At 41.7% G+C, this 13,292-nt stretch overlaps 1 protein-coding gene across 20 annotated transcripts in view; it reads left to right on the plus strand.

Annotated features, from left to right (window-relative positions):
• Positions 1-4,068, plus strand: part of MAP2 (microtubule associated protein 2) — a 99,194-nt gene extending 95,126 nt beyond the window's left edge. For all 20 annotated transcript variants that reach the window (XM_077829666.1, XM_077829667.1, XM_077829680.1 and 17 more), the window contains 2 exons: positions 2,410-2,522; positions 3,853-4,068. In XM_077829666.1, coding sequence (XP_077685792.1) covers positions 2,410-2,522; positions 3,853-4,068 — 329 coding nt within the window. The remainder of the gene's footprint in view (positions 1-2,409; positions 2,523-3,852) is intronic.
• The last annotated feature ends 9,224 nt before the right edge of the window (positions 4,069-13,292 follow it).

Below are 13,292 nucleotides of genomic sequence, written 5' to 3' on the forward strand. Positions count from 1 at the left end.
ACATTTTCATATAAACAGAGATTGAAAACGTTTGGGACTGCTTAGTTTAGAGATAAGATTAATAAGAGGGGACATGATAGAGATATACAAACTAATGATACAGATGCACCTATTTACCTGTTCTCATAATACAAATACAAGGGGAATGCTCCATTTAAACTGAAAGATAACGATTCTCTGTACACAGTTCAAATTTAATCTGTGGAACCTACTGCCACAAGATACCATTGACCCAAGTGGGAATTGCAGGTTCTCCACTGAGCCTCACTTCAGCAAAGTACTTAAACACACAGAATCATAGAATTGGAAGGGACCTTGAGAGGTCATCTAGTCCAGTCCCCTGCACTCATGGCAGGACTAAATATTTTCTATAGCATCCCTGACAGGTGTTTGTCTAACCTGCTCTTAAAAATCCCCAATGATGGAGATTCCACAACCTCCCTAGGCAATTTATTCCAGTGCTTAACTACCCTAACAGTTAGGAAGTTTTTCCTAATGTCCAACCTCAACCGCCCTTACTTTAGTTTTAGCCCATTACTTCTTGTCCTATCCTCAGAGAGAACAATTTTTCTCCCTCCTTCTTGTAACAACCCTTTATGTACTTGAAAACTGTTATGTCCCCGCTCAGTCTTTTCTTCTCCAGAATAAACAAACCCAATTTTTTCAATCTTCCCTCATTGGTGATGTTTTCTAGACCTTTAATAACTTTTGTGGCTCTTCTCTGGACTTTCTCCAGTTTGTCCACATTTTTCCTGAAATGTAGGATCCAGAACTGGACACAATACTCCAGCTGAGGCCTAATCAGTCCGGAATAGAGCGGAAGAATTACTTTTTGTGTCTTGCTTCCAACACTCCTACCAATGATCATCCCAGAATGATGTTCGCATTTTTTTGCAACAGTGTTACACTGTTGACTCATATTTAGCTTGTGATCCACTATGACCTCCAGATCCCTTTTTGCAGTATGCCTTCCTAGACAGTCGTTTCCCATTTTGTTTGTGTGCAATTGATTTTTCCTTCCTAAGTGGAATACTTTGCATTTTTCCTTATTGCATTGCATCCTGTTTACTTCAGATCATTTCTCCAGTTTGTCCAGATCATTTTGAATTTTATTCCTATCTTCCAAAGCACTTGCAACCCCTCCCATTTTGGTATCGTCCATAAATTTTATACGTGTACTCTCTATGCCATTATCTAAATCATTGATGAAGATATTGAGTCCATCCCTATTCAGCAAAGTACTTGAGCAAGTGTTTAAATCCCATGGAAGTTAATGGGATTTAAGCATATGCTTAAGCATGTATAGCAGAACCTCAGAGTACCAGACATCTCGGGAGTGGAGGTTGCCCGTAACTCTGAAATGTTCATAACTCTAAACAAAGTGCAGTTTGGGCTCCAGTTCCAGCAGCTGACACGCCAAACCAGGTTCAAGCAGCAGCTAAACTCCCTCCTCGGTGCCAGCAGCTTCCTTGCAGGCAGTTTCTTTCCCTGGATCAGACTGTAACCTTGTCCCCCTTCCAGGCAGGAGGATGGGGTGAAAATAGCTTGTCCCTCTCCCGGCCAGAGGAGGGGGGCTTAAAACAGTTCCCTCCCCTCCCGGCTGGGTGTGTGTGAAAACAGCACCCCCCCCCCAACTGTGGGAGAGGTGAAAGCAGCGCAGACCCCAGCGCTGATTCTCCTCTGCTGCTGCCTTGGGCTGGCAGCCCCAGCGTCTTCACTACTAGATGTAAGTGGCTACTCCACGCATGGGGTTGGGGTGGGGACAGGCAGCCGGATGTGCCTACCTTTAAGATGCAGTACAGGCACAGTGCAGTATTTGCTTTTGTTTGTTTGTTTTGTTTTGTTTGTTTCCGCTGCTGCCTGATTGGTTACTTCCAGTTTCACATGGTGTTCGCTTGACCGGTCTGTCCATAACTCTGGTGTTCGTATCTTTGAGGTTCTACTGTATTGAAATAGAGGGCACAGTGCTCTTCGCCTCTCTAAATCTGGTCCTTTATGAATTATTAGATCATATTTGACAGAGAAGTAAAAAATGTCTGTGCCCGGACAGAACTGGGAGGGGCAGAAAAATATGTCTCCCTGGGTAACCCATGAAAAAGTCCCACGTGAAAATTACTTAGCCTGATTAAATTTGTTCAGAACGAAACCACTCATGGAGCTGTAGAACCTCAAAATAAAAATCCTCTAGTGGACTAAGTTAATATTGTGCTTGTCCATATCTCTTTGCGTCATGATTACTGCTACTGTAGCAACAGATTTTTTCCCAGAAAAATAAGACACTAATAGCTACTGCTCTCTGCTGACTTGCCTGGTTGGTCCTCAAGCTACATTTTCAGGAAACAAAACAAAGTGTATTTGAAATTTAGGACTATTTCATTTTCTTAATTGTATTTTATTTTGCTTGAATAGGTGGGGGACGTGTGAAAATTGAGAGTGTGAAACTGGATTTCAAAGAAAAAGCTCACGCTAAAGTTGGTTCCCTGGAAAATGCCCACCATACACCTGGAGGTGGCAATATCAAGGTAAGAAATCAGCCTGATGAACTGAGCTTCTCTCTTTGAGAATGCACTTCAGCCCAATGTCAGCAGTGACCTGAATCGTGGTGTAAATTACACAGCAGGTATACATGGGTCAGAAAAATGTGTGTCACTTATATACAGGGCTACAGAGGTGAGAGCAGGAAAAGCGACTAACAGGAGAATATAAGATAGAACAGGTTACTTTTCTGTGGTTGATCCTCTCAACCTGGAGCCAGTGACTCCCAGTCTGCTCCTCCTGATGCCCAATGCTTTTCCCTTTCCCCAGCTGAACTTCTGTTTTGCCTCCAGACTGCTCTCTCCCTTTGCTGCTATTCTAAATCCACACTGGGGTTTTATGTATATTCCCTTCCCTTCAGCCATGCTCACTGGCCTTTTGTGTATGCTTCCTGTGAACATTTGAACAACATTCAAACAATGCAAATATTAGAATCACATACACACATGTGCATGTTCACTTTGCACAAGCAAATACTTACACTGGCATTGCTTGTGTGATCATCCAGTCAGAGAACAGAAACAATATCACGACTACCAACCACAGCAAACCAGTGCAATTCAAATAGGGTGAAATTCACGTCTGTGCAGAGGGCCAGCTCAATGCCTATGCACCACCTAACTCCCACTTTAAACCTTGGGATGATGCTTTGCACAAGGGTGGATTTTGAATGCTCACAGAGATACCCTCATGTTCAATCCTTACAAGGCTTTTTTTAAAAAAAAAAGACATTTCAGACCAATAAAATGTAGAATAATATATTAATTCGATAAAGACATGATATGTTCATGGATATTCAGAAATAGAGGCAAAAGATGGGATTTTTCAGTCCTGCCTAAGGGAGTTAGGTACCCCAACTCCCACTGAAAGTCAATGTACATTAGGTGCCTAATCCCCTTAGGCATCTTTGGAATCCCAGCCTAGATTGAATTATTCACTCAGCTGTCGCCTTGGTGGGAATCATTGGCAGGCTTGTAGGACAGGACCCTTCTGCTAGAGGACGTGTTCCAGCAGTGGTGGCCCAGGCAAAGGTGATGAGTGACTCCTGAGTCCAGTGCTGTGAGGCTGTTGATCACATTTCTGGCAGGGGCTGAGCTCTCTCAACTCCCACTGACTTCAAGAACTGAAGGTGCTTAGCATCATACGGCAACAGGTCCTTTGTGGGAAGGAGAGAGTTGGCCGCACACCGAAAAGGTGGGATGGTGTATGAATAAGAAAGGGTGTCACCACAGAAGACCGGAGTTTCAAATCAAATCAGCAATAGAAGATCATTACTTAAAAGCAAAGGTTTAAATGCATTTTGCCTTTCTTGAACAGATTGACAGCCAGAAGCTAAACTTCAGAGAGCATGCTAAAGCCCGTGTAGATCACGGGGCTGAGATCATTACGCAGTCACCAGGCAGGTCCAGCGTGCCTTCACCACGCAGACTCAGCAATGTCTCATCCTCTGGAAGCATCAACCTGCTGGAATCCCCTCAGCTTGCTACCCTCGCTGAAGATGTCACGGCCGCCCTTGCTAAGCAGGGCTTATGAATTTGCTCCATTTAGCAGTGTATGAAGTAATAATATTTAGACATGAGCTCTTGGCAGGAATGGGCTCAGAGCAGGTGTTACATTCATTCTTTATCATGTCTAAAATTAAGTCACATCCCAAGACTGTAGCAACCATACAATAAAAAAACCCCAAAATCATTAAATAGATGCAGAAATTGGCCTGATCTCCATTTACAGCAGGAAGACACTGGGTTTACATGGGTATGCAATTGCAGTGTATGACATTGGATGATTATTGTTGCTCTGCTCTGTCTTGCATGGAGTACTGTACTATGATAAAATGCATTTTTACCTTTCCATGTGCCTGAGGGCCATCCACCTCTTTCTGACTATCCCAAGTTGCTCATTTCACGGTTCTGTTGATGGGTGGGAGGAAAAAAAAAGTCACCCACTGTAACTTATTACAGGTTAAATTAAACTGAAGAGCCTAGTTACCGGATGGGAATGGCATATAAAGGAAATCAAGTTTAATTTAAAAAAAGTGTTATTTTGTATAAATGGGTAGAAGGAGAAAGACTGGATTAAGTTATTAACATTTTGGGGCCTGGATAATTATGTCAGTGTATAGCTGATTCCAATAAATTATTTAACTGATAACTAAAAATAGTAGTTGAAAAACATTTGAATTGTGCTTGAGGAAGTGGCATTTTTAAAACAAAAACACTATTGAAAGGAAGCACTTCCATTTCAATGGGCTTGTGTCTGATTAGAATGTCGGTTAAGCGGCTAGATTTGTGTACACACTACCGGTTTCACATCCTTTCCATCTGTTTGATACAGTATTATAGATATATATATTTCTCTGTGGCCATTTGTGATACGCCCTCATATACTTGAATATTATACTTCTTTATTCACAGTATCTGTGTCTCTTGCACCCTTTGGTGTTGCAATTTTAGGTATGTAAAAGTAGATGTTAGCAGGGTTTTTTTTCCCCTATTCAGAAAAAAATACATAAAAAGACAAAAACGTTTAGCATGAAACTGCTTTCTGTAACAACTAAAAGCCGTGACCCTGTTTTAGTGTCAGATGCAAGTCTCTTCTGTGATGCTAGAAAAATTATTCCTTTTCCCCACCCTCCTTTTTTCACCAAGACTGATTTTGTGAGTTCCAGATGTTTAGAAAAAGGGTTTCCAAAGAGGTGGGTTTGGATTCTGGATTTTTTTAAATCAAAAACAGTTTGATTTTAGCTTTTTTTTAAACTTCTATAGTAACAATGAATGTTGGATTTATTTTATTGAATTTTTTTCTTTTGCTAAAGTTGAAAAAAGTATTTGGGTGTCATTCCATACCTTCAGTAGTGTCTTATGTGTACACTCGGGCACTCTGGTAGTATAGCAGTAAACACTGTAGAGATGCCAATAAATTATAATTAATAAATTAAACAGATAAATAAAATGAACTCCCTAGCCTGGATCACCAAGGTGACTGAATAGATAAATAGGGCATCTTTAAATCTCAACAAAGAAGCAGCAAGTGTATGTTGATTATAAAAAGTATAAGAAAAGTGTGCATAAACTTGCAGAGAGATACATAAACATCAGATCTAATGGAGTTACTTGTGAGAACTCCAACACAATATTATGGACACTAAGAAAACACTGCTGAAGGTAATAGGGTGGTATTACTCATCAGTGGATAACAAATCTGCTGATGTTATGTACAGTAGACATTATAAAATGACAAATTTACATATTTGCAGATTGTTGGCTCTCTTCCTTTTGAAATCTCTAGCTAATCTTTACACTGTCAACTGAGCTAGACATGAATTGTGTATTAAGTCAACCTTGTGTATTGGAAGCTTTTGAGTACTCTGTTCTTTTTACTATGTGTGTGTGTGTGTGTGTGTGTGTGTTGGGGGTTGATCTGAAAAGAACAGAGAGAAGTTTGTGTCTGTGCAGAGGATTCTTATAATTAATAGCAAAGGATTCCACAGAATTAAATTCACAGTATTAAACTTCACAAATACTAAAGAGTAAATCTTCATTGTGATGAATGGAGATTTTGGCCAAGCAGTTGTTCCCTGTGGCATTAAGATGAATTATATGGCTCAAACTCCATGCATCTTACTGAAGATGAACTCCTAAATAGCCCCACACATCAACTCTGCAAAAAGCTTTTTCACACTATAAAGCACCTAATGCTGTTTGTAAGTCAGTTATTTTATACAAAAGACAGGGAGTTTAGCAAACATGTTAAGTGCATCAAGAGGATTCTGATTTCTGCCTTGTAATTGCTGTACTGTTGCTTAGAATAACCAACGGGAATTTACATGGAAATAATGTTTGGTGTGGTCCATAAAAATATCTTGCCATTGTTTAAAAAAACAAAAGGAGGAAGAAGAACAATATTTTTGATCATGTTGCTCTCCATCAATTAATGCAAATTAGCCTTGCAGTGTTTTTATTATGCCTTTTGCCAATGTTAGGAAGAGCCTAAGGTACTGCTGAACCTCAGCTTCACTGAAGTTGAACACAGCTGGTCAGAACAGTATTTAAACTGTGACTCAAGTACTTTTTATCCTGCTTTAAAAAAAAAAACATTCTGTAGATGGTGATGTTTAGTTATTGCACATACACATCCAAAGTCAAACTGACGTAACACACCAAGTCATTTACTTCATGCTTTGAAATGAGCTTTCTTGTCTTCATTCAAGCAAAGTCCTTGTAATCAATAATTGTCCTTCAATAGAAAGAGTTCTAGAGCTTTTGTGAGGAGCTAGATGAAGATAAAAGAAACCAAGAGTTTATATTAAATAAAATGCAAGTTACATTACGCAACTCTAGATAGTCACTGAAAAAGCTCATAAGAACCTTCTCAAGAAGAGTGTCAGTTTAAAAACTTTGCAAGCACTTGGTGGCCATGTTCCAGTTTTCTGGAACCCACGTCTTTAACAGTTCTATTCTATTGGCAGGTTTAGCCAGTCAGTGACATCTAAGAGCCAACTTCTCTCTATTTGTAACAATGAATAAATAGAAAATTTAAATTAATCCAAATCGGTTAGTCATGGGAGAATCAAAACTGAGTATGTTTGTTGAGTGGTAGGACAATGGAAAAGGCACTCTGGGTGTCTCCACATCAGCAAAATATCTGTTTCTATGTAATCCTAGGCAGGAAGAAATCCAGTAAAAGTTGAGCAGATCTTGGTCCAGCAACAATGAAGGAGAAACTAATAATGATGAGGATACTCCTGTGACCACTAGACAACACATATTTTCACTGTATAGCAGTAAATGGTATTAGCCAGCTAACACTATGTTAATGTACAGTAGCAACATTTCTTCCCTCATTATGACTGCTTGCAAATATATATAAACTGGCCTATCTACACAACCCAAAGGGAGTTGAAAGGCGGTCTATGTGGACTACTGTATATGAGAAAAGTTTTGCTGGGCTGGACCAAAATATTTTCTGAAAATCAAGTATGAACATCCCTTCAAAGACAGATGTCTTTAAGTGTAGATCACTTTTGTTATATAAAATGAAGCAGATAGAATTTTAGCCTAGGTGTGTGTAGAGCTCCCTTGCTAGTAATCTTACTCAAGCAATGCCCTCTACAGGAAAATAATTTACTTTCAGATTTGGAAAGGTCAGGCGTAAAAGCCACTTCAACTTTAGCAAAGAGAAAAAAGAAACAAAAAAACCAACATATTCTGTATGCTGGGATTTGGAGGAATACAGTCTGCTGTTACAAACCTGTGTTTTTTCTGATAATTCTAGAGCCTGTTACCATAAAGAGACATTTCTTGAATGGCTGGTGGTAGTTAGTTCATGTTTTTCAATCCAATTTGCAATTGTATTTGTTGCTGTATAGTGATTGTTTTGCAAAATAAAATTGCTTGTCATCTAACCGCTTGTATCTTTTATTTGTGATGCAGATCATATTCCCCACCCACTCACTGCATATCATTATATTGCTATTAAGAAAATATAAAATAACAATATACCTACTAGCAATGCATACAGTCCGTCTTAAGACGAGTCAGAGCAGATGAAGTAGTGGCTCTCACTTACTCCCCCTTATTTCTTGCCAAAGTACTCAGTTTTACAGCCAGCACATCAGCCTTTAGGGAAATATTTCTCTGCTTCATATGAATGAGTTACTTTCTTGTTTATCCTGGAGTTCTAGCCCAAATACGAAGTTTAGCTTGACTGTGGATTGAACAGTTAGGTTCCCAAGATAAATAACTGACCTCATGAGTAAATCAACTTCAAAATTTTTAGACTGACTTTAGTACTTTTGAAGATGTCTCTGGAGGCTGAAGTCGTCTATTGCACCCCAGAACAGGTACAGTACAGACAGTGACTTTACAAATTTCCCTGTACTGCCCCTCTGGTGTACCTCACTCCAGATTTGGAAAGAACACCTGTAGGAGAGAATGGATAGGTTCCATCTCTAACTCTCTTAATCCATGGTGTGTCTGCCAAGGGCATATATTCGTGCCAAGCATGATGGTATTTTTATTCTATAAGAACATAAGAGCTGCCATACTGGGTCAGACCACGGTCCATTTTGCCCAGTATCCTGTCTTTGACAGTGGCCCACACCAGATCTTCAGGGAGACTATACAGAACAAGTCAATTATGAAGTGATCCATCCCTGTCTTCTGCTCCCCACTTCTGGTAGTCAGAGTTTTAGGGTCACCCCAAGCATGGAGTTGCATCCCTGACCTTCTTGGCTAATAGCCATTGATGGACCTATCCTCCATTAACTTGTCCAGTTCTCTTTTGAACCCAGTTATACTATGCACACTTGCCCCCCGGGAACTGGAGTGAGAACTGTCAACATGTTCTACAAGTCAATTTTCTTTACAAAGTAAACAATGACACTGGGGCCCTCAGATGGTCTATTGAGAAGAAAAGTCCAATAATAAATTTGCCCTAAGTGCAACACTCAGCCATTCATATATTCTTAGTTGTTTGTTTATTTAGATCTCAGCCTTATTCAATCTCCACACCAAAGCTTGCCCATCTTTACCAAAAGGCTAAAGTTGCTACTGAGTATATGCCACCATAAATCAGCACTTTGTTTTCTTTTGCAAACGCTTACAGAATACACATCTTGGATTGGAGGGAAGAAGAAAGAACCCCCCCACCCCCAGTTTAAATATGTTTTGTTTCCACACCATGAACGGGACTCTCATAGCCAGTTGGGCAACAAGAAATCCTGCAGGTTTACTTACCCAATCTCACAAATGGAATTTGTTCTGAGGAAGAAGATATGGAGAGGGTTGAGTTCTACATAATGAAAGGAGGAAGCTATCTTCAGTATTCTTCCTTACACTATATACTCTTTGGGCTAAGAACCAGGTCATCCACCTTCCTGTGCTGTTGACTTGTATAAGGAAAATGTCCATCCTGCAGCAGATGGATTTGCCTCTTTACTTCACTATCCTAACATGACATTTGTAGCTGTTATTACTGCTATCTTAACTCAAGTTTTAGGCCTGATTCTGCAATGCTAACTCACATCTCATTGCTTTATCTTCAGTGGAACTTCTTATATGAATAAGGGTGGTAGGGTCAGGCCTTTAAATTGCAGAAGGACTAAGATAGCCCATCCAATTACACATTATTAGTATTGATATTTATTACGAGCAATAATGATTTGCCAAGGTGTTTCTCATTTAAAACATCCTTTCCCCCCATCACTATTACTGTATTTGAAATAAAACTCTTTAGAATCATACCACTGAAATCTATTTCCTTACCAAGGTAACAGCTGCTCCCTTCTGCAGGTAAAAAAAAAAACATGGCACAAGGCTAAAGGGATGAAAATCTCCATAAGGTTCTCCTGACTCAGATTGGTACTGATTTCTCCCCTGGTGGAGGGGCACGGATAGCACTCCCAGAATAAATCACATTTCCTACTTTCAAAATCTTCGGAGAATACTGGAAAGCAAGGACAATCCCAATAGAGAACCCATGTCTGGCTGCCTCTGTGCCACCAGCCCCCGTCCTTGTCCCCGCCCCTGCCCTCCCCATCTGCCAGCACAGATCGAACAGAATTACCCCATCTGAGCTTCATCAGCTGGAACTTGCCCTGGGGACACCCATAAAGGCAGATCTCCCTCAGAAGGAGGGACAGCAGGAAGCTGGGGCTGTATTACCTTTCTTAAGGAATATTTGCAGCATAGGTGCTGGGATGACATGCACCCCCTTCTAGCTGATTCCCTGTCCTCCCCAAATCCAACTATTACCTGCACCCTCTCCACTCACAGAGCCACCAATCTGTAGAAAGCCCTTGGTGCAGCTTGGAGGAAGGGGGAAGACAGTGCCCTGGAGCTGGCTGAGCCTACATTCTGTGTATAAGGGATATGGTCCATGAACATACAATATGATGCGGGCTAATTTAGCTACAACTAATCAGAAGAAATATCTTGGAGTCATCGTGGACAGTTCTCTGAAAACGTCCACACGGTGTGCAGCGGCAGTCAAAAAAGCAAACAGGATGTTAGGAATCATTAAAAAAGGGATAGAGAATAAGATGGAGAATATCTTATTGCCCTTATATAAACCCATGGTACACCCACATCTTGAATACTGCGTACAGGTGTGGTCCCCTCATCCCAAAAAAGATATACTGGCATTAGAAAAGGTTCAGAAAAGGTCAGCTAAAATGATTAGGGGTTTGGAACAGGTCCCATATGAGGAGAGATTAAAAAGGCTAGGACTTTTCAGCTTGGAAAAGAGGAGTCTAAGGGGGATATGATAGAGGTATATAAAATCATGAGTGGTGTGGAGAAAGTGAATAAGGAAACTTTATTTACTTGTTCCCATAATATAAGAACTAGGGGCCACCAAATGAAATTAATGGGCAGCAGGTTTAAAACAAACAAAAGGAAGTTCTTTTTCACTCAGCACACAGTCAAGCTGTGGAACTCCTTGCCTGTCGAGGTTGTGAAGGCTAGGATTATAACAGGATTTAAAAGAGAACTGGATAAATTCATGGAGGTTAAGTCCATTAATGGCTATTAGCCACGATGGGTAAGGAATGGTGTCCCTAGCCTCTGTTTGTCAGAGGGTGGAGATGGAGAGATCACTTGATTATTACCTGTTAGGTTCAATCCCTCTGAGGCACCTGGCCTCGGTAGACAGGATACTGGGCTGGATGGATCTTTGGTCTGACCCAATATGGCCGTTCTTATGAATGAAGGGACCCCCTGCTCCATCAGATCATGAGGGCATGATCTGCTCCCAAATTATTTTTGTCTTCCTTGAGCATATTCCCTGGTTTGTTGGGATGCTCTGGGCGCAAAGCAGGCAGCATGGAGGGTATTTTTAAATAGAAAAACAAAGTGTATGGAAGCACATAGCTTTTGAGAGGGGAAAACATGGCACAAACTTTACTAACACAATAAATGAAGGAGCCACTGCCCTCCTTTTAGTGCCCATTAGCTAATAAAATGCTATGGGTGGACAATCAGCACCCTGCCATGGATGTCAGCCCCTAGTCTCAAGGGAGAGTCAAGCAGGGACGTTCAGGAGTGAAGACATGAATTGCTTCTCCACTCGCATCGGTGCAAATCAGACTTAACTCCACTGCAGTCAATAGATTTACATCAGTGTAAGAGAGAGGAGAATCAGGCCCAAAGGAGGTAGGATGGCTTTATGTTAAAAACAAAGCTGGAATTATAACCCAGCAGGACACAGCACCATGAGTAAATCTAAGACCCCGATGCACCAGAATGCCAATGGGATGCACGGGCATGAACTGTCCCGCCTTCTGCAGCTTTTGCCCTCCTTCCTGCCTCACCCTCTCACTGGGGCAGGCTGAGGGCCGGAGTGTGGGTGAGCCGCTGAGACCCTGTAAAGCTACTGCTTAGACAGACCACTAGGGGGCCTTGTGGGAGAAGTATAAAAGCTGGCTGGCAGGCAGGCCAGGAAAGCACAGTGATTCTCCCTGAGTTTCTGTGCTCAGGGGAGCAGAATAAGGCACCCTGCTGATGGGTAAGTGGCAGAGGCAGAAGGAGCCTGAAGAGCAGCAAAGCTACTGAGGAAATTACCCCTGCCCCAATGGTGTGAGGGAATCCCTAGTTGGAGGGGAAGAACTGGGGGGGAATGAACACCACCACTGGGTGGGTGTTTGGGGAGGGGGCCACAGACCTTGTTCAACAACTACTCAGCGGCAGCTGGGGGAGAGGGAAGCCACACCTCTTTCTACCTACCCCCACCCCTGTTTGACTGAAGCAGCTATGTAGAGGAGAGCCCCACTTGTTCTGTGAACACCTTGGTCTCTGTGTGCTTGCTATGGATGAGGGCAGGGGAACAAAGATGCTGGTGATCTATTTTGCTCACTTCCGTTGCTGGGTGTGAACATGTTTAACCAGGAAGCATGGACCTGCATTAGGAATTACTAGACACATGCAGGCTACCAGAGCCCACTGGTCTGTGCTTTCTTGGCATGGCATGGCCCCTGCCCACTTCCCTGCTATGTCACTATCTCCAGCAGCTGCTCTGGTCATTGTGAAAAGGGACCTCCTTGTTCCATTTCAGCCATTTGCCTGGGTGGCCTAATGTGGGGCCATATCCTGCAGGGCTTAAAGTGATAACAGTGAGAGTTTCACCTCAGTGAGGCATGAAAGAGGCCTGCAGGATCCAGGCCTTGAGAGAGCCATGTAGTTGATTTGCTATGAAATATTTTTGCTATTATTCCTGCTCAGCTCTAACTTCCTAAGGGGGAAAGGTGCCTCGTCTACTACTTAGATTTGTATTGAAGTTTATTTTGCAGCACTTTATCAAACCTTCTTACCTGCACCCTGAAGTCCTCTATCTCCTACTAAGAAAAAACTCAGCTGCTTTAGCTTTGCTTTATAACTAATGCCCTTTAACATGGGCATCTCCTTGCTGATCCTACTTTATTGTGGCTCCAAAGCACTCCTGGTTTCTGCATTAAAATAGAGACCAAAATTGGATAGAGTACTCTAGTCCCTCATTAAACCGTGCCCTATAAAGCTTAAAATCACTTTTGAATGCCTCAGACTAAAAAGCAGTGTCTTATTTTCCTTTTGACTGCAATTGGCCAGATGGTTATAGAGTTGGGGGGGGTGTTCTAAGTAATTCCTAAATCCTCTTCTCACTACACTGAGTGAGCTACATCACTGAAGTTCAAACTCCCTTTTTTAGAGCTTATTTAATCAATAGATATTTAGAGACCAATGCTTGCCTGAGTTGCTTGGTGATCTTAAGGAAACTTAAGCCGG

The sequence above is a fragment of the Eretmochelys imbricata genome, chromosome 11, assembly GCF_965152235.1.
Source record: "Eretmochelys imbricata isolate rEreImb1 chromosome 11, rEreImb1.hap1, whole genome shotgun sequence".
Taxonomy (NCBI): domain Eukaryota; kingdom Metazoa; phylum Chordata; order Testudines; family Cheloniidae; genus Eretmochelys; species Eretmochelys imbricata.